The 26,454-nt window shown below is 42.1% G+C and overlaps 1 protein-coding gene across 5 annotated transcripts in view; it reads left to right on the forward strand.

Moving 5' to 3' along the window:
* Positions 1–25,781, forward strand: part of RSPRY1 (ring finger and SPRY domain containing 1) — a 76,077-nt gene extending 50,296 nt beyond the window's left edge. For all 5 annotated transcript variants that reach the window (XM_014611003.3, XM_019497712.2, XM_019497713.2 and 2 more), the window contains 9 exons: positions 3,086–3,152; positions 6,211–6,342; positions 8,595–8,710; positions 9,449–9,592; positions 16,458–16,569; positions 17,837–17,939; positions 19,138–19,290; positions 22,225–22,329; positions 24,727–25,781. In XM_014611003.3, the coding sequence (XP_014466489.1) occupies positions 3,086–3,152; positions 6,211–6,342; positions 8,595–8,710; positions 9,449–9,592; positions 16,458–16,569; positions 17,837–17,939; positions 19,138–19,290; positions 22,225–22,329; positions 24,727–24,823 (1,029 nt within the window). In that variant the 3' untranslated portion in view covers positions 24,824–25,781. The remainder of the gene's footprint in view (positions 1–3,085; positions 3,153–6,210; positions 6,343–8,594; positions 8,711–9,448; positions 9,593–16,457; positions 16,570–17,836; positions 17,940–19,137; positions 19,291–22,224; positions 22,330–24,726) is intronic.
* The last annotated feature ends 673 nt before the right edge of the window (positions 25,782–26,454 follow it).

The raw sequence follows: 26,454 nt of genomic DNA on the forward strand, positions 1-26,454 counted from the left end.
TATTGGATCTCAGATTGTACAGTGGTGATCTCACCTTGATGTCCAAGCTGTTATATCATTAACTTAGCATTAGTTTGCTGGTATAGAAAACAATTTTTCCTCTTTTGCATATGAGCAAAACGAAGTTAACAATCCTCTTAAATCCAGATCTCTTAGCATAATGTGGGGAGGCACAGAGTTGTGGGAGGGAAAGAAACATTGCTACATATTGACCCCAATAGAAATTTGAAGCCATGTTAGAAATATCAAGGGCCATGTACAAATCTTTGCCAGGGAAATCTAGTAGTTCTGAAGTAATGCTAGTGCTTTTGGTATGCTGCTGCTTTGCTGAAGTGACTTCAGCATTCTGTTTTAGTAATGTCTAATCTTCATCTTTCCTATATTTAAAATAAATATAAGCATATAAGAGTTTTCCTTAAAATCAGAAAATAGATACCAGCTAAAATAATCAAGCTCTCCTCCCTACTGTGTTCTAACATGTTCATAGCTCTTTCCCTTCCATTTTATCACCAGCAAAATTGTTAATTTCAAACTCAGTTTACATGTTAATAGAAAATTTGACCTAATTGTATCTGAATTTAGTTAGAGAATGGTTAGTCGGACCTTGCCAATTCTCATTAACATTAATGCAAGTTATGCAGGTGCACTTAAACTGCTGAAAGAATATGCCCTGCAGCATGTAATTGTATGTTCTTCTTTGGATCCTGGTGCCAAGAAACAAGGTAGCTGTTAAGTAACATTTAATTCACTACTTCTCTAGGTGAGGTGTCTTGGCACTGTCCACATTAAGTGATATTACACTATGATTTTATGCTATTCTAAAGTGTTTTTTTTATTATCTATCTTTCTCTCATGAAAACTTTTAGCCAAATGACATTGTAGTTTACCCCCATGAAAGTGTATCTTGAGTTAGGTATTTAAAAACATTATCAAGCTATACGCTTTAGATGAAGGGTTAGTTCTCTGCATTTCCTAAGATCTTTTTGTTCTAGAATAGTAGAGGAGAATTATCTTGGGTTTTGTTCTGGCTTAAAGTGCTTTTTCCCCCTTAAGCTAGAATAGATACTTGGTGGCAGGGGGAAGGTGTCAATGTCTGGCCTTACAGACTGAATACCTTTTCATCCTTGGAGTTTCCTCTTCCTGGGTTGGGATCTGTGGTCCCACCTGTCCAAGGGAATCTTGATCTACTACTGCCCACCCAGTTCCTGTTTTGAGTAGATCAGGGTTTCTCAGCCGGTGGGACACATCCCACTGGTAGGACACGAAGGTCCTCTAGGGGGGACTCAGGTCACGGCAGCGAAGCTGGAAGTGCCACGGCAGGACTTCAGGTTTCGCTTTTGCGTGTTTTGATTGGCCGCTGGGGGACCCCCTCCCCTCCCACTTGGCAACCAGTGGACCAGGATTTTTTGACCGTATGTAGATGGGACGTAAGGTACAAAAAGTTGAGAGTCGCTGGTGTAGATAAACAGATATCAATTATCAATCGTGCACCAACCAGTGTTTGATCTTGCAGCACTATTTGCATTTAGTTGGATTATTTAACAAAGCTCACAAAATTTCTAAAACATCTAGACATCCTGTTCCTGTCCCTTTTAGGAGAGACCACTTCATTTTTTCTTATAGAATAGGCCTTTGGTTAGGGGACCTAGAAAGAAGTCAGTAAGCCTGCCTGCTCTTCCTAGCTCTGCCATTGTTCTATATAACCCCAAGCAAATCAATGATGTTTTCTGTTCCTTAGCTTTTCTGTTGATGCAAGAAGGTAATGATGCCTTTTTAAAGCATTTGAGCACTGAATGAACAGCACCTACATAAATGTCAAATGCTGTTATTATTTACCTCCTTCAGTTTACTAAATGCAAAGGAAATAGCTGATCTAACGTACCTGAAACTTTCACTTGTTAATAGAGCTCTAGTTGTTTGATTATGAAATAAACTGCTGTTTGCCAAACTATCTTGGCCTGGTACCAGTCTGCCTATAAATCATTGCTTATGTCTCCCTTATTTGTTCTAATTGCATTAAGGATATATTGAAAACTCTGAAAAACCTAACAAGTACATCTTAAATATGCATATTAAAGTTGACATTTAAATTTCATTTTTATTATTTCTGTGTCTTCATAAATAAATGGTTATTTTTAGCTGGGAATTTTCTTTCACCCAATCCCTAGCAAAGAAAACTTAAATTTTGGAATGACTTGGATAAGACATCCTGATTATATAAATTGGAAAAATGAGAGGGTTTTATAGAGTTTGTCTTAGTGTTCATCTTGTAGGCTCTCTTTCTTAGTGATCTTCAGTGAGCTTTAGTAGTCATGGGAGAAGGGGAGCTGATTCTCATTTCCTGTTGTAACCCAGGAACAACTCCATTGCAGTGAATCCAGCAACACAGGCTGCTTGCAGACATTTAAACCCCCCCCACAAAAACAAAAACTGTGTTTTACCAGAAGAAGCAGTATGTTACTTCAGCCCAGCTCCACAGAGTCTGTATAGGTAGGGCACTTCAGCAGGAGGTTTTGGTGCTCTTAGCTAAAACTGATTCAATTGACTATTAAATAAAAGCACGAAAAAGCCCCACTAAAGTGCTCAGTCTCTATAGAGATTGACTTATCCAGGTTGAAGTAATGCGCTGCTTCTTCTGGGCATGCGCAGGGCTCGGTAGGAGTGCGCTGAGTTTAAAGTAAAGTGCCAGGGATGTTTTTGTTTTTGTTTTTTTCACATCTGCAAGCACTAACAGATATTACCACTTGTATAAAATGTGAATTAGGACCTTTGACTACTTGTTTGTTGGCTGATTTTTAGAATTGTTATAAAATGGTGAAGAAAGCATCAGATCTCAGCACCAGGTATTTTTTTTAAATCATTTAGATGCTATTTAACAATACAGAGCTTTCATCCTCTTTCCTTTCCTTGTTCTATGCCTATTGTCATGCTAGTATCTGAATTCCTTTGTCTTGTAAAAAGAGCCTTGAAAACATAAATGGACAGTTAAGAAACATACTTTTGTTATATTAAACCAGAAGAAATTGTTCTACAAAACTGTGGCATGTGTTTTAATATGATTTCTTCTTGTCATCTTGTCCTTTAGAATTTCCAGTCTCACCCAACAGTGATGCTTTTTGCACTAATAGCACTGGAGAAGTTTGCACAAACAAGTAAGTATTAGCTTAGTGCTGTTTGTAAAATTAAAACTATTCTGTGGTAATAGGAGTTGTCTTATCTCCTTCATCTGGTCACATCTGTTACCTGCTGCCCTCATGCATGCAGTCAAAACAACTGTTAAATTTAGTACACCATGCCCATGCAGTGCTCATTGAGACCTGGCTGACAGGGAATGGGATTCGGGGAAGTGGGACTGTAGGGAAATGTATGCTTAGTAGGCCGGGCGAAATTTCGGCGGCCTTTTTGTTTAGTTTCGGATTTGGGCATTTCGATGGTTGAAACACCAAATCTGAAATGAAACGCAGGGCTCTGAAACAAAATGGGACATCCAAAACATTTTGGAAAATTTCCAAAATAATTCAGATGTTTCTGAAACGTTTCGGAAGTCTTTTGAGCTGTTTTGAAGGTGGGCTTGCAGGGAAAGGGGGGGGGGAGGAGGGGCAGGGGGAAGGACTGCCCTGATATTGACATCTGTAGCTAGCCAGTGACAACGATCTGTCCCTGAGGTTCCTTCCAACCCCAGTGCTGGGGAGTCAAACCGGGTGCTGGAGAATTGAACTGGGGGTTGGGGGAATGTTCAGATACCTGAACATTTCCCCCAGTTCCGGGTTCGATTTCCCCAGCTCCCCAATCTTTCCCCCAGCTCTCTGATCACTTCTCCTAGTTCTTCCCAGGGGACACAGCCCCCCGGATGATGCAAGATGACAGCAGGCTACTGCTGCCAGCTGGGGATGGCGGCAGCTCTGGGCTATTTCCCTAGCCGGCAGCAGCAGCTTGCTGAAACCCCACATGTAGATCTGGGGGCCGTGCCCCCAGGTAGGAGTTGAGGGGATGATCAGAGCTGGGAATTGAACCAGGAGCTCCAGCTGACTGCTGGAACCACCCCAGGTCCCATACAGCGCATGCCCTGCCGAGCTGTGTTGCACCCACACCATGGAGCAGCTGCCACACGGGGGTGGGGGGTGATCCCTGCTAAGCTGGGGGGCTCTGCCATGAGCCCTCAGAGGCCCCAATCACCACTGCCAGAGCTGGTGACTGTGGGTTTAGTTTTTGTTTTTGTTTTTTTTAAAGCTTTGCACTCACCGGCTGCGGAGCATGCAAATGACAGCATGCTGCTGCTGCCGGCTGGAGTCAGCGCCAGCACCCAAGTCTGTCTGGTGCAGCCTGTGCTGAGCGCCAGGAAGAACCCCGTGCTGGTGCTGGCCCCAGCCAGCAGCGACAGCTTACTGTCATCCTGCATGCAGTTCTGGGGACCCGCACCCCCCAGGAGGGCTGTGGGGGTTGTGCCAGACTCCCCCACCCCCAGATCTGCATGGGGATGACAGCATGCTGCTGCTGCCGGCAAGAGATACTAGTTTTGCTTTGAACAGTTTTCAGGTGCAGTTTCCCAGAAACCCTTGCAAGTTTCACATGAATCAGGCAAGAAATGACAAAAGTTATAGGCAGTTTTGTGATTCCTCATTATAGCCTATGACAGGAACACTGTTGAAATTCCGAAACAGCTCCAAAAGAGTTTAGGCCGAAACGAAATGGGACGGTGATTCAAAACACCGAAACGAATCGCTGTCCCTGTGAAACACCATGTGACAGGGCACTATTGGTGCCTGCCACTTTAAGGGCTGAGTCAGGTATCCAGCAGGTGCCTGATAGCAGCAGCCATTTTGAAACACTAGTATATAAAGGCTGCAGTCTGCTGCTGCCAGCCAGGCAGACACATTGCGTAGCTGAGCTGCAGCAGAAACAACCCAGGAGGTAAGGGCAAGAGCTTATGGGGATGGCTATGAGTCTCTTGGCCCTGGGCATGACCTAAAACTGCACCCTGCTGGGGATGGGTGGCTTGCTGGGGCTCCTAGTGGCGTGGGAGCCCCCAGGAAATGCCAGGCCAGTTACCACCCTGGTGAAAGGCGGGTCAGGGCGCCTTAATAACCTCAGCTCCCACAGCTGGGTGGGTAACCCCATAGTAGGGCCGAGAAGGCAGACCCATGAGAGCGAGTGGGCTAGATGCTCAAGAACCCTGACTTGAGGTACCCTCAACTGGTCAATGCTGGGGCCAGGACCAGAAGGGTCAAAAGGGCCAAGGGCCTGGGGTTTCGACTGGCCTTGGAGGTGAGGCCAGGCCCTGTGTGGCCAGAGGTCCTGGAGGGGCCACGCTCAAGAGGGGAAGAGTACAGGGAGCTAGGTAGCCCAGAATGAGGGCAGAGTAGGCCACCTGATGGGAGGGATCCAGCTAGGGTCCAGACTGGAGGATCATGGGGCCCAGTGTGGGGCCAGAGATGCTAAGAACATTGATGCCATCTGCGAGGCATGGACTGTGATGTAGGGGAGGTTGGAGCCACAGATAACACTCCCTGACATCGGGGCAGTAATGGGCAGCTTCCCATGGTATACCATCAGTTAATGAGAACAGCAAAGTTGTGGCAGGTGAGACTGGGCGGACTGCCCCATAGAGACAGATTGCCGGGCTGGTAGGAGATCTGGCCCCAAGAGCTGCCCTGTCACGTTGAATACAAAACGAAACGAAACACAGCAGTTTTGGACATCCTTATGAAACATCGAAACAAAACACTGTCCCTCCAAAGCACTGAATCTGAAACTGAAATGAAACGCAGGCGTTTCGCATAGCCCTAGGCACTCAGGAGCAGGAAGAGACTGTTGCTGGAATGACCCCAGTGCCTCTGGAAAGAAGGTAGAAAAAATGTTTAGCTTTCCTCAGCTAGAGAAAAAATTATTCCTTAAGAGACCTTGTAAGGTTAAAGAGATTTTTCAAGGCCTGTCAATGACTGTGGGAAAAATCTCCTGTTAATAGAACTAAAGTGTTTTGTTTTTCCTTGCTAATAGTCACTGTAGAGCATGGCTAATGCAATGAAGTGTAAAATATTTGAACACTACATGGTATTGTCCTGCTGTTAAAAATTGGTGGGAAGGAGGTACACTTTATAATACTGAGATTTAAGACAACAAATATATATTGTGTGTATATATACAGTAGTCTTAAGTCCTTTTGTCTTATGTTCTTGAACTACCTGTTCTTTTTTCACTTTTAAATCACAGGTGAAAATAAAATGACCATTTCTGAATCCTGCATTAGTGACCAGCTTGACTTGTTAGAGAAATGGACAGATAATCCAGATTATTTAAAACGCCAAGTTGGATTCTGTGCCCAGTGGAGTTTAGACAATCTATGTAAGTATAAGTAGCAGGGGCATGGATTAATTTATTCTAGACATTTGGGAGTTGCATCTGTATTTTGGGTACAGATGTACCATGTTTAGTACAAACATTTATCAGTAATCTAGCTGGTCATATTTGTATATATAAATCTTAGTTGCATATGTAATTGCGCTCAGAAGTTAGGTGAATAAATTCATTCTCTGGTTAAAACCCCCAAAATCTTCATTTTTTCCATGATTAAAATGAAATGCCACTAGTGTGTGTGAGTGTGTGTGTATAGATGTATATAGGTATCAGTTGAGTACAGTGTTTTATTGATACATTTACAATTTTAAAGTCATTTGGAAGCCTACCAGTGCCTCAATTATTATAATAAAGTAAATTCTAAATATCTGTATATTTTGCTGTTTGATTTTTTTTGTTTGTTTGTTTTTTTATCATGGAAAATGGGAGCTCCCCCTGCTGCCTTCAAACATGAAGACGCGGGTCCAACTGTGCGCCGTGGCGGGCGCGCCCCCCCCCCCCCCCTCCCCCCCCAGCTGCTTTGTGACATTGAGCAGCCCTGATATACTGGTGCCCTGCCCCTGCAAATTCCTATGCCATTGCCCCTCACTTGCAAGCCCCACCCCCACCCCTCTAGTCCTGCTGGTACCTCTCACTCCCAACCTGCTGCCCCCAGCCCCCCAGTGTACAAAAGAAGGTGGGTATGTGGGGAAGTGGGGGGTGTGGACACTTGGGGGCACGGGGAGGGGACAGGCAAGCATCAAGGGAGTGGGGGAGCATGTGCCTCCCAGATTCCTGCACCCACAGTGAGGTACAGGGCTGCAATGATGGCACCTAAACTTGGCAGCCAAGGGAGCATGACACTCCCTCCTGGGCCAGGTCTCATCTGCCAGGCTGTGGAGGCGGCTCCTGCCCAGAGCTGATCCAGCCCCGCTGCAGCCCCGCACCCTGCTGTGGACATGGGGGGCATGTGCCCACCCATGCATCGCATGTGCCCCCCCACCTCCTGCCCCCCTGATGTGTTGTCTGTGCCTCCTCTCCCCTCCACCCCCCATGGATTTACCTGGAAGGAGTTACGGAGCTGCTCTCCACAGCTGCCTGGCTGCTGCATGCATGTGTGTGCTCACACATGCACACACAACCCCCTGCAACAACTATGATGGATTATCATAATTAAGAAACTAATGAAGAGTAGCTAGAATAGCTCTCTGGCATGTCATTATGTTGTACGTGGCCTGGTATGATAATTAGTGGGCCCAAAATTGTGACTTGCCAAGTTGATTTGTAAGATCCCAGAAATGGTCTGCCTTTGTTTAGGCACTGGGATAAAAAGGTAAAATTACTTGGCTGACCTTAGACAGTGGCTTATCTTGCTTTTGTGTTAGGCCAGCATCAGTAAGTTGCATTATAAAGAGTCTGGGGCATATATATTATGCTCCCTGAATAAGACTTGTATTTTGTAAATTATCGTTTTCATGTTAATCTCACAACCTGTTGGGCTAAGTTAGGGGTGGGCAAAATGTGGCCTGGGGTCTGGATGCGGCCTGCTTGGCCATTCTATCCGCCCCACAGGGCCCCTTAAAAATTTAGAAAATGAATATTTATCTGCCCCTGGCTGCCTATCATGCGGCTGTCAATGGCTTGCCAAAACTCAGTAAGTGGTTCTCTGCCCAAAATAATTGCCTGCCCCTGGGCTAAGTGCATCTTTGTCCCCTGTGTGAAGGGGAATGATTTGGAGGAAAAGCTAGAGAGCAGTTTCTATGGCATAGCATATAGCAGTACTGTGATTTGCATTTCCTGGGTCTATGCAGTCCTGGCATTCTGCAGTCTCCTGATCGCGTTTATGGGATGGTTAACAACCAGTAGATAATTCATAATAACATGGGGTAAATGCTACACCATAGGTTTTTGAGTAAGTGTGAAATGGATGTGGAGATTGGTGTCTATGGGAATTTCGTAGCTGGATTCTTGTGTGTTCCAGTCCCTGTAGCATTTGAGATTCCTTGAGAGGAGCAGTTACCTAGTAGGACTATGTTTTCAGAAGCAGGGACTGTCCTTGATTGTTCAGAAAATATTTAGCACCCAGTGGGGTGCCACTGGGAATGATATTGCATTTAAGCCGGTCCACTGCCAAAGCTGCGGTAAAATCTGTCAAGAGTGAATTGGTTTCTTAAAGTGTAGCTCTTCAGTGGGATCGAATAATTGGGTTTGAATTGTTACTGCCATAGCACTTTTCAAAGTAAATTATTTTTCTTATACAGTTTTAAAAGAAGGCAGAGAGTTTACATATGAGAAGGTTGACTTGACCAATATTAGAGCCATGCTGAATAGTAATGATGTCAGTGAATACCTTAAGATCTCACCACATGGACTGGAGGTAGGCTATATCTTGATTTACTGTGAAATTCCACTTGAAGATTCATCCATTTCAGTTTTTTCTCTTTGTTCCCATTTTTTTCTTCCAAGGGATCAGCAAGGCAATATTTCAAAGCTTGTCTCAAACTAGTAAAGAAAATCTGCTTTGTTAATTGCCTTTAATATCATTAACCTGCTTTCAGTACCAGAAAGGATCAATGTAATATACTATCCTTGTCTAAGTCTCAGAAGTTCGAAGAAATTCTTTAGACCCAACTGACCATTTTCCCCCCCTTGTACAGAATTAATCTTTAAACTTAATTTTCTGTTGGTTCTTTCCCTGTTTAATATAAAAGCCAAAAGCTGTGGTGTTTCCATTTCTACAGAGAAGTTTGCCCTGATATTCAGGTTAAAAGTTCCTTTTCTAAATGTTATTCCCCATAACACTAAATTTCTTCTCCTCCTTGGTATTTATGCCCAATGGTTTGTTTATATATTGGGCTTTCCACTTTGTCCTTTTTAAATCTTTAAATAGATGTTATCAAACCCTGATCACTCCTGTTGTTCTTTTCTGGGGCTGCCTTCCATTTGATCCACTGCTAATGAGATTCTAATGAAAGCTGTTACATGGCCATTCATTGCGAATGAGGAGGGCTGCAGTTGGACTGAAGTTGAAGATCTCTTAAATTTTTTTCTTGTATGATGTTGTGAATGTCCACTATTAATTACTTAAATGTGATTTCCACTTTGGTTTTGTCAGGCTCGATGTGATGCCTCATCTTTTGAAAGTGTGCGATGTACGTTCTGTGTTGATTCTGGAATTTGGTACTATGAAGTCAAAGTAATCACTTCAGGAGTGATGCAGATAGGATGGGCCACCAAAGATAGCAAATTTCTCAATCATGTGAGTACTTGTAAGATCATGCAGCAGATTATGTAATTCTGTTACCTCTCTCTTTGGGTACAATGTCTATGCGAATAACTTTGTTTTTACATTTATGTTTAAATAATCATTATATTAAACACATGAAACTTCATTTTCCGGGTGCTGAATGGTTATTCTTAGTGAAGTTAGTGAACATTAAAAGTGATGGTTTGACACTACTATAAATTGGCATTGCCCATATTGCATAGCACAGCGAACAACACTGCCAGTTCTTCGCACCTGCACAATAGTGTACCTCAACCCTGATTGGAAGAGGTAGGAAGGTAGTGAATATCATCTTATGAACAGTTCTTGGCATTTCTACTCTAACTGCAGGTTAAGGGTCACTGCCAGTTTTGGTGTGTGTTTGTGAAATAAATGCATGCCTATCATCCACTCTTTATTTAGGCCATCAAGCAGCCATTAGATGGCTTTTCATAGACTATTCTACTATTACATTTTTGATGACTAGAAAATAAGAATTTTCTAAACTGTAATGAAGCTAGCATCCCTGAGGTTTCTCAGGGCATAGATGCATGTAAAATGACATTGTTTTAAAGAAGAGGGAGGCTTACTCTCAGGAGCCTCTTTGTCTTATCTGCTCCTGTCCTCAGTAAGCAGTGAATTGTGGCTTGGGAACCCTGAATGAAGCAAGGGTAAGCCACTGCAGTTCAGCTTCACTTATTGCAGAATAAGAGTTTCATGGATCAACTGATGCACACTCATTCTGTCTTTCCCCTGCAGTCTATCTGTAAGCAAAGCTAAACTGCAATTTAGCTTCTGTTTCACTTCTACTCCTCCACAGGATAGGAGCACAGACCATTCAACTACACCGCTTTATCAATGCAACTTTCTTCTGTGTACCCTAACCTCTTTCATTCTGGTGCCAACAATGGCATTTTATAAGCATTAGTCAAAGCAAGAATTAAAGTAGATTGAGCTGTTTGCCAGTTTAGTAACCTTCCATCTTCCTCCTGACTTCTTCCATAAAAGCTACCTTCTTTCCATGTTACATTTTCTGTTTGGTTAACATGATACACATTCTTAGTGCTTAGATGTGTGTACTTTTTAAAAAGTATATTCTATGCAAGCACTAATCAGTGCAGACTTAGGATAAAGTACAGCTTTAAAGACAACAAAAGACCTAATTTATAAGGGTTTTTCCTTAGCAAATGAAATTACTCCTTTGTTTTGTTTAAAAACATATCATGGCAAGATTGTTTGTTAGCCAGTTCAAATGGAGTCATGTGATTTTTATTTGTATAGTGTGAGAACTATTTAGGGTTATTTATCCCTTTAATATTTTAAATTAATTATCTGAATTAATGAGCTATAATTGGGGACATTGGAGACTTGCTGGTTAGAAACATTAGCTTCCTTGACAGCATTCAGACCTATAGAATGGGGGGGGGGGGAATTGTTCTTCTCCAAACTAATTGGTTGCACAGTACCAGCCAGTAAAGGCAGTTTGCATGCACCTTCAGAGAGTATATTTATTTAATTGATTGCTTTCCCAGTTGGGCTTAGTGATGAGACTGGGAATTCTTTGGTTTATGGTATATTCCTGATACCTTGAATGTGAGACCAGGGATTGGGTTTTTCCTACAAATTTGTTGCTTATGACCACTTTTTTACCTGAAAATAATGGTTAATACACATTTTCTTCTTGCTTTGTCAGTTTTCTTGAATTTGAGTGTACTTTTTGGAGCTTAGAGATGACTTGCCTACATAAAAAGTAAATATTTCTATTTAGGTAACTTGTTTTATTGTAAAATATAAAATAAAATATAGAGCCCTTCATTGAAGAAGCTCTGAACAGTTTGCAGACAGTAACTTTTCTTCACATGGATGATGAAAGGATTTTCTTAGTGTGGAGAAACACACCTACCAACTGAACTTGCCAATGTCTTTCTAACTCAGTGGCAAATCATAAAACCTGTAACTCCTGGCCAGTAGCAGAGATGTGGGTTTTCTGGAAAATTTTGAATTGGAAAACTTCCAGTGCCCTAAATAGTGTGATCTGGTTTAGCATGTTTATTTGACTTATATTTAGTAAACAAAATGTAAAAAGTACCCCCATCTTAATTTTGTGTCCCAATAGCCACAAGTATTTGAACTGAAATATTTGATTAGGAAAAAAAATAAATACTGCACTCTTTATATGGTTTAAATGTTATATTTAAACAAATTCAGAGTGTTATGTAGAAAGACATTATTTTTATTGGAATACTGGTAAAAATGTAAAGACGGTGCACAATAGCATGCACTTCCCTTACATTTTTTAAGAAAAAAAATGAAGGTACTGAAAACTGTTAACACACTAATTTTAGCACACTCAAAGAACTGTGCATGATATGCCATGGTTATCCATTCATCTACTTCAACAGAGTTTAACTATCTTCCACTGAGGTCTTCGCGCACCTCCAGTTTCACTCTGTAGAATCATTTGCACTACTTATTAGTTCCATTTCAGAGTCGGATTGAGGCAAATCTGATTCAGAACTACTTGAATTACATTCTCTTTCACTAAAGGATGGTTTTACCAATGAGTCTGTAGGCAAGGGCAACTTATCATCACGCTGCATCTTCTTCACTAATTGTGCTTCTGACTGGTTCTCCAGAAGCAAGAGATTTTGAAAAATAGAAACAAGCTTGGTGGTGCGTTCATTTGTTAGTCTATTTCTCTTTTTTGTCTTGATTGAGCCGAAAGCCTTCCAGTTCCATTCACAAGAAGCTGCTGTTGGTGGAGTGCTTACGATCCTTAGAGCAACCCTGGACAGTCGGGTGTTACAGTTTCCCTTTCACCATGTGAGAGGAGACTATTCTCTGCAGCTTGCCAAATGACATTTTTGCTCCAAAGTTTCTTTTGCAGGATACTGGGCAATGTATGTCACCACGGCTACTTTGTTAATGTTAGGGACATCCTTAACTATTTCCATAATTGTATGAAGAGCAGTAGATAATTAATCTTCTGATAAATGTTGTCCTCTCTGTTGAGAGATCCAAAAGGTTTGCTGTCAGATAAACTGGATGAGAGTGTCACGATATGGCCTCCCCAGGGATGGCCATGATGTCTCTAGGGCACCGTGACCGTGCTGGCTCTGCCCTATGGGCACCTACTAATCTCGTCTGCTACGTTTTGCTGCTATAAATGATGAATTGGGAGGCTGCCCTCAAGTTGCTGCTCGGTCAGTCCTGGCAGACTTCTCTAAACCCTGTGGGTTGTTGGACCCCTTATTGGGTCCCACACTCAGGAGGTGCCTTATAATACCCTCAAGCCTTATGGGCATGACTCCAAACCTCTCCTTTATCATGCCTCATGCCTCACAGATGGCATGTAGACAACATCTTCTCGTGTTGAGGCCTCAGTTTAGTTCAGCCTCAGTAACTGGCTCCTTGGGCACTGGACTTGTTGCAGCCCCTGTCGCTGTGCCCCCTCTGGCGTTGGTGTCTCCACAATGTAGTGTGCCCCAATGAGGCCGCCTCCTCCCTAATTTCCTTAGCCCAGTCCACCGGTTTAAATAACAACAGAAAGCACAATGCCCTGGGCTACAACACAACAATAACATAGGGTCCACACTCTATCCCTTTTAAGAAGACAAGCTTCTCTCTGTTTAATGGGCCTCCTCCCCACCAGCACTTATGAGCTCTTATAGCCCCTTAATCCTGCCAGCATCAGAACAGGCAGTCAAGCATCTCCAAGTAGCTTCCTTTATGAGAGCTCCTTCCCTCCCAGCTGATGCCAGAGAATTAATCCCCTAGTCCCAGCCCTGGGGTTTGTGCGCGCCCAGGGACCTGCCTTCTTCCAGTCAGCTGACCAGGTGCAGGTGCATGCTAATTCCTTCATTAGCCTGCTGCCACAGTAACCTGCACCTGTGGGGTTTTTGCCTGCCTGCTAGGGCCCTCTCTCTAGGCAGTTTTTGCCCTTAAAGGAGCAGACACCTTAGTGCCCTGCAACAGAGAGCAAAACTCAGATCTCTTAATAAACATTTGTTTTGCTACTTCTTTTTTGGATAGAGGTGAAGAAAGCAAAAGCTCAATTAGATTGAGTTGTCTGCTCATTCAGTTGTCTGAATATCTCTGGAATATTTGAAAGGCTTGGTGCATCTCCTTCAAGTTCCTTGATAGCCACTGAAACTGGTAGTAGCAAATAGAATGCTCTTTGAACTCAAACCCAGAACAAAACATTGTCAAAAATCTGCTTCTGAATGTTCACGGGAGTAATCTGGGATACTGTGTGCATCTATGGAAGCACACTGCATACAGTTCTTTGTGCACAGCAAACAATGTGAACACTTTGTAGCTGAGCCCCATCTAGTTGCTTCTGGCAATAGAAGTGCACTTTCATTCCCCTGCTTCTCTTTCTGTAATTTCTTCAAAGCCTGATTAGCAGCATGATGATTGTTGAATACCTTCATAATCGCTTTGCAGTTTGCCAACATTGTCTTCATTGTATTCAAATTTACTATGTCTTTTGCCAGAAAAGTCAATCCATGAGCAAGACAGCTTAAAGCTATTAAATGAGAATACTTTGCCTTTATTTGCCATGCAGCTTTCATGTTACTTGCGTTATCAGTTGCAAGGGCTTGTACCCTGGGGAGACCTGCACTTTCAATCTCTTTGCTCAGTAATTTAGCTATATATTCACTTGTATGGCGAGAAGATTTGGTAGCAGTTGCTTTCAGGAATACTGTTTCGGGTCATGGTGTTGCTATCATAATGTTCAATAAAGGATTATTATATCAGTCCATCAATCTGACATCAGAGTCAGTGATTCTGCTTGACCAGTCTTTTGAATAACCACTGTTTGAACTCTGTCACACTCTCTAAGAGAGAATGACATAAGCGATAACGTGTCGGTAACTTACATGATGGGAGAATCAGTTTGTAATGTTCCTTCCAGTATTGATTTTCAGTTATGGAAAGAGGTGTACCACTTGCAAATATAGCTCAAGCTAATGTCTCATCTGCTTTTTCTTGGTCTTCTTTTGACATTTTGTCTACAAAGCTTGATTAAAAAGCTTGACTGTCTTGAACAGCTACTCATGGTGGATCGCATATCTGGTGGCAGGGACCTTGAAAGTGAGGATCCTGCTGCTGCTTCCCCCAGACCTGGCAGCTCAACATTTTCATTGTCCATTCTAATCTGCTATTTCACTTGAGCTACCAAGTTCCTGCACAAAAGGGGGAAAATATTTTTATTTTAGCCTATCCTAGTCTGGCCTCATCCATCAGAAGGAGAAGAAGCAGCAGGGAGCTTGCTTCCCCCCTCCCTGCAAAAAGAACACCCTGCTGCTCAATTTTCTGCTCAGTTGCCTTGGGACTGCAGAGCCAAAGGGAAGTATAGTTTGACCTCTGCCATCAGCCAGAGGTCTAAGCTTGCTCTGCTGTGTTGAAATAGTTAACTATTTATCTATTATGTAATTGAAAAAAATTATTGTTAAGCCTAAGCCACTTTGGGTGCTTAGTGCAAGCAGAAAAGCAGGATACAAATATTTTAAATAAATAAATAAATAATATTCCAGAGTTGCATTAACAGCTTCTAAAATTAGTGTTTTAACACAATATAGATGCTAGTCTATACTGTGTGTTGTTTAACATATTAATTTGTTTACTTACATAAGACTCCTGAAGTAGCCTTTTCTCAGATGATGTTCCACCACTTTTTGTTGTATTAGCTTTCTGTATATGGCTTGTACTCTCTAAGAACAGTTTCTACATGTTGTTAAATGTTTCTTCATTCTTGTTGCATTGTTAACATACTCCTTTCCAGCCTGCAATATTTACATCTACCAACTTTCTTCCTTCCTTCAGTGGCTTGAATTTCACTAAAATGATGCCACGCACTATTTTTTTTCTGATTAGGCATTATTATGACTACTTTAAACCAAAAACACAAACCAAAAACTAACAGATCTTATGCAAGCACTTAGATGAAATAAAAATTTTAGCTTTGGTTTTGATTTGACCTGCACAGCCAATTTAGGTGACTTCATAGCTTGATTTTTTGGTTTGGATTATTATGTGAGTGTATTTGCCCTCCTGTTTACAAATCAGTAGTACATATATGTATTCTCTCTTATACTTCCTAGGGATAATCACCTGAAAAACATTAATTACACTTTGAAACTGCCAAGCTTGCCTAATATTGTATTGGCATTCATTCATTGTTACTAATGAATTTTATGAAACAATGAATCTTTAGAAATGGAAAATTTCCCATGGAAAAATAAAGCACCAGAAAATGTTCTGTTTTGGAAAATTTTCCATCCCACATTTTCTAGCCAGTAAGCCACACGCCCTCTGACATGGGAAATATTTCAATACATGGGTGAGCAAGAGTACAATAATTTCTTAGAGAACCATTGTCTTGTCTTGTCATCCTCTGAAGCTCTTGTTTATGCTCATATATAAAATACACACTGGATAGATTGTTGTTAGCAAGTAATTTGCAGCACATAGGTCAGCATGAGGGGGGAAGCTCACCTGGCACCTACTTGTTCTATAATCAATTCGGTTTAATGCAGCTCCTTCATTTTTCATGAGTATTATATTGAAGAACAGTTGTTTTCAGCAAGTGAAACCCCTTTGACCTTGGAAGTATCTTTTTTCTTTTTTTCCGAAGGAAGCTGGGAGAGTGGAATAAATGACCTAATGGAGATTTGATACCTTTCTAAATGGGGAAAAAAGGAAAGGAGAGAGAAACTGACTTGTGTATGAGACTAAGTAGAAAATCTATTAATAATATTCTTAGAATGGATGCTTTGCTTCTTTATAAATAGATTTCCAGCCCTTTCCCACAAAAAGGCTGCAGATTGAAATGCTATGCTTTGTTTTTCTAAAGGAAGGTTACGGTATTGGGGATGACGAGTACTCCTGCGCATATGACGGCTGCCGGCAGCTGATTTGGTATAATGCCAGAAGTAAACCGCATTCCCACCCGTGTTGGAAAGAAGGTATTCTCTCCGGCTTGTAGCAGCTGTTTTAGCTTGCTTTCTCCACAGGACTCGTGCTAGAAGACTTGTGCGAGGAATATTCTACACAGACTGTGTAGATGAAGTCAGTCTAGTTCAGGGTGGCCAGCCTGCAGCACATGTGCCACAAGTGGCACAGGCAACCTTTGTGTGGCATGCAGTGGACCCAGTAGGAGACAGGCAGCACATCAGCAGATAAACCAGAAAGCAGAGCAGCAGAGAAGGGGATAGAAATGGCACTTAGGAGAGTGTGGGGATAATTCATGGCATGCATATCAAAAAGGTTGGCCCTCCCCACTGTTAATCTCTTACCACTGAAAGTTTATTAGTTACTGGACATTAGTGTTTTGCCTAGTCTTTTAAATGTATCGAGAAAATCGACTACTTCCATGGGAGGCATTCTATCACATAAAAGATCTTGCCGTTGGAATTTTTTTCTCATCAACTTTCTAGACACAGCTAAGTAGTACCGCTTAAAGCTGAGATGCCTGACACTTCCTGTCAAAAGACCCAGTTTTCAGTATTTTATAGTTTTGCCAACCTTTAAACCATTCAGGCTGAAATTGTTCATGCAGGTGTCTGCCTTAGATTGAAACCACTTTGTTTCAGCAAAAAGGATTAATTTGTTTAGGAAACCATATTTAGGGAAGAAAAATTATTCCCCCCCCCCCCCCCCCGTGTCAACTTTTTGTCTTTGAAAGCACTCTACTTCCTTGTTCTCTGGAGCTGGGGCTTGAAATTTAGTGTGGAGAAGGTGGTGTTTTTTGACAAGGGATTGCCTTTTGCAGTTCTCATAAGAACCTGCCCAAACTTGGCTAAATTGTAAGTCTCCTTAAAAATCAATTTGTGCATGTTTGATAGGGACTTCTATTCAAGAATGTAACTGCTACTTTCTTAAGATTGCTTGAATTGGGCATGCTCAAGCCAGGAAGAAATTGGAAGGGGTGGGGGGGAACTTAATTCTAGCTTTTGCTAAATGTTGAGTGCTTGAGATTACATGGTTTATACCTCTATAGCTTTTAATGCAATTCAACCTAAACTTGCTTTCCTTAATTTCATCCCATTCCCTCCTAGTTATATCCCTTTTACTCTGCCAAGTAACTCTTCTCCTTCCTGAGAGCTCAAGTTACTCATAGTGAGTGCTTAATATTTCTGCAAAAGTATCTTCAACTCATAATTGTGTTTATTTGTTTAAAGCCATAAATATCTGAAACTTGATCCTAAAACATTTTTGTGTTCTGCATATAAGGAGACACAATTGGATTTCTACTAGATTTACAAGAAAAGCAAATGATCTTCTATTTAAATGGAAACCAGCTTCCGGCTGAAAAACAAGTGTTCTCATCTGCTATGTAAGTGTGTGTATGTATGTTGAAAGGCAAGAATGAATATGCCATCTGGATAATGGCTTCCATGAATTACAGGGAAAATATTCATGCTTTTAAAAACTTGAAATTATATTTACTGGCCCCAGATGCCATGTATTATTAAATAGAGCTCCCTCTTAAAAGTGTGGAGAACTATTGTTTTAAGACTGTTACTTAATCGTGCTGCTATTCATGCACAGTCCTTGCCCACCTGTCTTCCCTGCTAAACTAAGTTCTAAAGGCAAGAAGAATATTCATGCTATTTTGGCAAATTGCAGAATACTTCCTGTAATATTGTAGCTTTTGATTTTTGAATGTTGGCAAATTGCAAAATATGGTATGCAGTATTGTGGCCTTTATTTGTATTTTTAATGTGATTGTATTAATATACTTTCCTAGATCCTTTTAGGGTTTAAAATTTGAAGAAGGGAGTCCTTTCTGCTGGATAAAACTAAAAGGGGTGTGGGGGTTGGGAAGCTTTGTTGGGTATCTTTGAGAAAAAGGTATAGCTTCTAAGGGCTTAGCCAGCAAACACTAGAAGAAATTGATGGATTTTACCCTATGGAAGTAGTACTAAGAAGGTGCAGAGCCAAGAGTTCACATGTTGCCTAGGTTGTATGCTGCGTACATGCTCATAACTTGCCCTCTGCTCCCCATGTTTGTACCTTAGCAAGTAAGGAGATGAAATAGTGATAATATGTATGGACTTCCTTATCCTGTTCCTCAAAATGCCAACCTCTAGCTGCCGAACTCAACAAAAAATAATTACTCTTGTCGAAATGCTGAGTTGTGGGGCAACAGATCATAGTTGGTTGGGAAAAACAGGGTAGAGAATAGTTCTTGTCTGTTTGGGTGTATGTACTGTATTATCCTTTAACATGGGTACACATACTCCCGAGGTGTAGCCTGTACAAACTTTGGCATGTTGTGGCAGCAGGCTTGGTTCATCTCTTAGATTCAGAAGTGAAGACTCAAACCAGGAATTGTGTGCGGCTAAAGTTGGGTTCCTAGGAATTTCCCTCTCAGTTAGCTCTGATTTTGATTACAGGGTCAAGAAAATTGTTCTTTTGTCTCATGGTGGGCTGTATTTTTATGTAGTAATAAAAGTGCTACAGTCAGTATGTTCTTTATTGTTGCTTTCTAACGTGATCCTGAGATATTCCTTCTGTATTTCAAAATGCAGATCTGGCTTTTTTGCTGCAGCAAGTTTTATGTCCTATCAACAGTGTGAGTTCAATTTTGGAGCAAAACCTTTCAAGTATCCACCATCAGTCAGATTTAGCACCTTTAATGATTATGCCTTCTTGACAATGGAAGAGAAAATAATTTTACCAAGGTAATCTTTCTACTTGTTTAGAACACTTCATACTAGCCATTTAGGCTTGAACACCATATGTTCAGTTGCTAGTTTAAATTGTCTGACACAATACTTAAGTTTTCTCTTTATAAGAGATCACTTCTGAATGGCATTAATGTGCCTTTCAAATAAGGGCTAGACTTTAGGCCCCAGTTCAGCAAAGTGATTTGGCATGAATGTAAGTGCTTGGCCCTATTTTTCTTGCTCTGGCCTTTAAATTTAAATTGAACTTTCGTTTTTTAAACTGAACCAGTTCTCACTACCACAGTGTTTGTTTGTTTTTTAACTACATATAGTTAAAAAGGCTTTTTACCATACATGCATGGTCTTTGACATTAATTAAAATTGTTTTTCTTCTGTTAAAAATTGGAGTCTTATTTTAACAATGACCTAATTTGTGACACTGCCAGCACTTGAAACACTTTGCAAGTGAGTTAAAGCTGTAATTTACTGTTCTCAGAATACAAATACTTACTCTGTGAATGATGCTACGAAGGAGAGATGTAGTTGGATGGCCTGGCAATTCAAAGCTTATGAACAGTCTTAAGATTTGTGTTGGGCCAGCATAAATTTCTGCACTTTTGTCAAAAAAAAAAAAAAAGAAAGAAAAAGGAAAAGTCATGTCTAATTTCAGATGTAGGTACTAAGCAGCTGGAGCATAGGACAATGATCCAGTGATTCTTATTTTTCCACTTAACTGTAATCTTGGTCAAAGCACATCAGCACCAAAGATTAAAATTTTGCTTTAAAGATGGACATCTAAAACCATATTGAAATATGTGAGTGAAAGTACCCTGTTGCTTTTTGGAGGGACTTGGGTATCAGGGGTGCACTGATAAAGATTTTCTTGGTCGATACTGATAGTTCATTATTCACCAGGCAAATTGGCTGATACCAGTTCAATAACCAATTTACAGGAGCATAGCCAGGCGGCGTGGAGAACAGAGCCTTGCATGTAAGTCTTTGGGCGGGGGGGGGCAGATTGAGGCCCCCACAGTGAGGGAGGAAGTGTGGCAGGGGCTGGGGTTGGGGGTACTGCCCAGCCAGGGTGGTGATTGGGACCCCAGCACCAGGACAGGGAGCAGGATGGAGCTGCAGGAAGCTCGTCCAGGAGATCAGCGTTCTGGCACTTAAAAATGGTGATGGGGGGCGCTTGAACGAAAGCTTGTCAAATGAGCTTAGGTCAAACGGAGCCACCACCATTTTTAAGCACGGGGATGCTTTTAGGAGCTGAGCAGGGCAGGTGCAGGCTGCCCACTGCAGGTTCGGGGCTCTCTGTCCTGCTGCCTTTGCCCTGGGAGTGAGCGCTGATTCCCCTGGACAAGCTGCCTATGGCTCCATCCTGCTCCCTACCCCAACCCCAGGGTCCTACTCACCACCCTGACTGGGCAGTACCCCCAGCCCCTATCCCTGCCCCACTTCCTCCCTCACTGTGGAGGCCTCAATCTAACGCCTGACCCATTTCCCCTCCACAGACTTACCTGCAGGGTGCTGCTGTCTACACTGCCCGGCTGCATTCCTGGTTATATGCATACTGTGGCTGTCAGAAAGCATATGATATTTATCAGTGACATTATTGGCTACACTGGCCAAAAAAAGCCAATAATGTTAATTTTCCTTTTATTGGTGCAGATCCAATATGGCACCGATTATATCAGTGCACCTCTATTGGGTACCTGTAGCTACCATTAGGTATTGAGACCTGGTACTGACCTGCAATATGAGATGCAGAAGGTAAGGAGGGTAGAGAGCTAAGGGCCTAAGCATACATTGTACCAGCTATGACAGACTCCTGCAGAGAGTTGCACTGAACTTCAGTGAGACTGTAGACATATTTATGTTCTGTGAGTAGGGGAGGAGGTTGACTATTTTTTCTTTTCAGCTTTTCTGGTGTTCATTCCAGATGTACTGATAAAAAGATATAGTATTTTTTTCTTCTCTATGCTGTAGGAGGTCCATCCAACTGCATACAAGTTTTCTTGACAGAATCTAATAGTTTGTTGATTTATCACCTGAGTTTCATAGTATTAAGAGTAAAACTATTTTTTCCTGGTGTCGGTGCCATTTGTATGTGGCTCTTCTGCCTATTTTGACCCTGTTTTGGGATCTTCCTTTTGCTCCTACCCTCTATACTCTCCTTTCCATTCTGGCTAGCCTTCCTTGGGTTGTTTGTTCTTGTAACCCATCTTGCAGCGTGATATGGGCTCTGAATCTCTGTGGACTTCAAGGATTTTAAAAAGTCCTGTTTCTGCCAGGTGACTTATCAAATTAAATGTGTTTCCGTTAGAAGCATTCAGATTTTACAAACTGGAGGAAACAGAAAGCAAAAGACCAGTTAAGTCAATGAGTCCAGGGTATCTCAACCAATGGGATGTGTCCCACTGGTGGGGCGTGAAGGTTCTCTAGGTGGGACTCAGGTCGTGGTGGCAAAACTGGAAGTGCCATGGCCGGACTTCCAGTTTTGCTTTTGCGCACTTCAGTTAGCTGCTAGTCCCTCCCCTCCCCACTCTTCAACTGGCCTCTGGGGGACACCCCCCCCCCCCCGCCTCCTCTGCTTGTCGACTGGTGGGACCAGGAATTTTTGACCTTATGTAGGTGGGATGTAAGGTGCAAAAAGTTGAGAACCACTGATTTAGTCTAACCTTCCCTCTTAGCCTTCTCTACTGCATAGGCCAGAATGCAGTGAAGGGCAAAGACTTCCAAATAATGATTCTCCTTGTTTATGACTTTTTTTTTTCTGATTTTGTTTTTAAGTGACATGAAACAACTGTGGTAAATAATTATGTCTGGAATTATATATGTACACATGGTCTTGGTCTACATTCAGTACTGTGATCACTTAACTACATTCAAACCAGAAAAAATCACTTCATAAGTATTTGTGTGTGCATGTGCATATTTGTATTTCTTCAGACATAGACGTCTGGCCTTGTTGAAGCAAGTGAGCATCCGAGAGAACTGCTGCACGCTTTGCTGTGATGAGATAGCAGACACAGAACTCAGGCCATGTGGACACAGGTAAATTAAACTGAAAGATTCTGTCTGTCTGGGGCACAGTGTGTGTGTGTGTGTGTGTGTGTGTGTGTGTGTGTGTGTGTACACACTTCTCCCTGTTCTAGGTGATTCCTTAACCTGTAGAGAGACTCCTCCCTTTCATGACTTGAAAAGAGTACAGGAAAAACTCTAATTATATGACCAACATCTCCCCTTGCAAAAGATTTAAGACCAGTAGCATATGTGCAGAATTGCTAACCTTTTGAGTGTTTAACTTTACACAGACCCTGCACTGCCAAATCTAACTGCTCTGGAAAATGCGTTTTCAAACATAAAATAAACAATACCTAGGTTTCAGATACAGGTTTTTATACTCAAGAAAGGAAATTTGGCAGGGGGGGTGAGAATGAGATGGGGAGCATGCCACAAAGCTGTTATGATCTGGATCCTTGTATCTCAATAGGTGACTTGAAGGTTCAAGTAGTTAAATACTTGACAATGGGCATATCAACAATGAGACACTAAATGCACATTAGATTTAATTTTACGGCACCTTAACGCGTTATGCAAAAAACATGCTAATGTGCAGTAGACTTAGTTTCAGAAAAGGCATTCATCTGCGCTAATGCACAGTAGTGCCAGTTATGGCACGTTAAGTTAGTACCTGTTATGTATTACAGGTACTAAACTTAATGTGCCATAATTATGGCACATTAATGAACATGTAGACCTGTCCAGTCACCATAATGGCTTTTAAGCAACTAAATATGAAATACATTTCTATTTGTAAGTATTGCTCTTAATTCCTTGGAAATCTTAAGCTAGTATTACAACTGACCTTTTTGGTTGGCAGTCCTGAAAGGACTGAGTGGGCATGCAGAATATGCTTCACTTTATACCTCTCAAGCTTGACATAACAGCTAGGGACAGAAGTTAGACACAGACTCTTTAAGTGATCAGAAACTAGTTTAAACCTGTAACACAACAGAAGTTCAGTGCCCTTAAACTGCTTTCAAAACGGCTGAAGCTGGTTTAAGATAAACCTGGCTGGATGTAGAATCAGACATAACTGATTTAGGTCAAACTGGTTTATGGAACTTCTGTCCCAGATCCCCTCCCGGTTCAAGTTTAACTCAGTCCCCCAGCATCCCAGGATGCTTTGCAACCCTGGGCTGTGCTGTCTGCCCCAGTGAGCAGGGTCTGCCCCACCCTTCTGCTCCCTAGCTGGAGCACTATCACTTCTCTGGATGCCAGTGGGGGGGGAGGAACCCACCCCTCTGGCCTAGTATCAGACTCCCATCTGGGTTCTGCTGGTAGGTGGGGGTCGTGTGGGGAGAGAACCAGACCCCTAGCCAGATGCTGCTGGCCCAGGGAGGGCTGGGAGCCTGCAGCTGAGACTTGACTGCCCCCCAGAGCATGGAGCCAGGGGCCACACCCCCTTTTCAGCTCCCTGCTGGCTGGGTAGAGAGAAGCCTGCACCAGGGCTTGGCTATGTCCCCTAGAGCCAGGAGCAGAGCTGGAGTCCTCTAGCCCCATGTCCCTTTAACCTCCAGGCCACTGAGGGGCAGAGCCAAGGCCCTGCCACTGGCATCTCTATCCCTTTTGCCTCAGCCCTCGGGAGGCTTTGGAGGGCTTCCAGCTCTCTGCAGTGGCCTGCGGGCTGGGAGGTGTGCTCTAGTGCCCCCTAGCTATTGGCATGGGCCCTGCAGGGGTCTGGCTGCCTTACCTGTTTGAAAAGTGAACATTAGTTCACTTGCTTATTGGTCCAATCTAGGCAGCATAGAGAAACCTGCAAAGATTGAATCGAATCAGCCTCAGGCTTTTTGACTGTCTACTTGGACAGCCCTGATTTGTTGGCTAACTTTTAGGCTGCTGGGGGCTACTCACCTGACAGGCCGCAGAATTGGGGGCCACAGGATGCATGGGCAAGTGAGTGCCACCCCCCCCCACCTCCCCATCCCACTGCACGTGTTGCCCAGTGCAACCATATGGTATGTACAGTGTGGGCAGCCCAGCTCCCCCCTCTGCCAGCCTACAGGGACATTAATTGGACAGACTTGTTTATAAGTCATGATTTAGGCAAGCATGAGGAGCTGTGCACTGCCACTGTTCAAACTGTGCCTCCTATTTAGATTAAATCAGAGAGATAGATGCAAGCTTGACTGCAGTTCAAGTTTGAATCCTTCCAAGATCCTGAGGCTTCCTGGCAAAGTGCTTATCTTGAGTTTCTGTTGACTCCAGTGGACACTGTGAACATTTAGTCTCTTACAGTCCCTAACACTGTAAATCCATTCTGGTGCCCCCTATTCTGTTGCCGGTTGAATATTGTAACAAAGAGTAGATTTATTAGAGCCTGGCTGTTATCTGTGCTAAACAACTAATACCATAAATTAAGATTTTAATTGACCTTCTCTTCTTCAGTGACCTGTGCATGGAGTGTGCCTTGCAACTGGAAACCTGCCCTTTGTGTCGACAGGAAATACAGACTAGAGTCAGACAGATCTCCCACATTTCATGACACGTGGAGAAATATAATGGACTTATTTCTAAGCATTTCCAGCCAATACTGAAAGGGGAAAGCATCTCTAACACATCTATATGCTCATCGACACAATAGCCATGGCCAGATTTCATGCTAAACTGTAATCCGTTTCTTAGAAATGAAATCCTTAATAAGCTAATCCAAACTGCCAGCACTGGGGAAATGGTTTTAACCTGGTAATGAAACCTGGTAGTTCAACATTTCATGGCTGTTGATTACCTGCAAGCAAGACTGCAGGAGAGTGTGTTTCTTTCTCCTTTTATATCCCCCCTCTCCCCCGCCCCAATATCACCTGTCACAAGTGCTGAAAAAAAATTTTGCACTGGAAATACACACATGAAGTACACAAAATCTCCAAAAACAGGGATGTTCTGTCTCATACTTGACAGTCTTTATTTTTGGCAGAAGTCATTAATAAAAAATATGCCAATATCTCTTGTTTAATGTAGCTGCCTGCTGGTCAGAGATTCTGTATTTCTAGACTGTGGCTGTTAAACTGCTGAAAGACTTGATCTGTACACAAACAGGCTGATTTGAAAAGAAGGTGCAGAGACTAGAAAAACTCAAGGTTTTGATAACTCATTGATTCCAAAGAACATTCTGATTTTCTTTTCCTTTTTTTTTTAAATGCAGAAGATTGATGGTATTTTCACTTCATGGTGTTTCTTAGAACTTCGATTTCAGTACCCATACTTTGTTAAAAGAAAAAAAATTCAGAAGGACTTCTTCTGCTATTTGTAATGCTGGACTGGAAGGAGTTTGATATTCTGGGTATTTTTAAGGTACCATCAATCATCATTTTTTAATCAGTATTGTTTTTGCAAGTTATGTACATTTTGAAAATATTGAGCTATATTCTCAAAAGATTGGGAAAGAATTCTGGGCAAATGTATTAATATTGTTTTAAAAAAATACATGTTATTTGAATAGCAAATTCAGTTCTGCTCTGTTTTCTCTCTGTCTTTAACCAAAAAATTACCGTGCTTGCACTGTGAGCCTCAGAAAGACTTTTGTATCAGTGCTCCTCTAAACAGTTTTGGGCAAGATTCTTTTTGCTTGGGGGTCTTCTCGTTGCAATTTCTCTTGGCACCTATTAATCATAATCATACATACTACTACTGTGCACTTAGCAGTATACTGTGCATACTACTAAAGATGCACTGTACTTAATTAGGCAACTTTTGTCTAGTTTAAGTTTACAGTTAGGCATTGAAACAAATAGCCAGATCCTCAGCTATTATAAACCAGTATAGTACTGCTGATGTCAACAAGGTACTAATCTGTGCTAGCTAAGAACTTGGGCCAGAATCTCTTCCAAGAGATTTCTTTTAAATTATCTACATGTACAATAGAGCGGTACTAATCCACACAGTCACTTGTATAGAAAAAAAATTCCCACCTCTTGGAGAAAGCATCTAGAGAAGAGACTGCTATAGTAAATTCTTATACTGCAATATACTTTACTTAAAATTGTCTTTTGTAATTGATTAGTACTGTAAACTTAGTTTAAATTATGAACAAATAACTTAACCTGTGGAATCTGACCCCAGCTACATGTTGAGCACCTTCAAGTCCTAAAGCCAGTGAGAGGAGATAGGCAGACAAGG

The sequence above is a fragment of the Alligator mississippiensis genome, chromosome 10, assembly GCF_030867095.1.
Source record: "Alligator mississippiensis isolate rAllMis1 chromosome 10, rAllMis1, whole genome shotgun sequence".
Lineage (NCBI taxonomy): Eukaryota > Metazoa > Chordata > Crocodylia > Alligatoridae > Alligator > Alligator mississippiensis.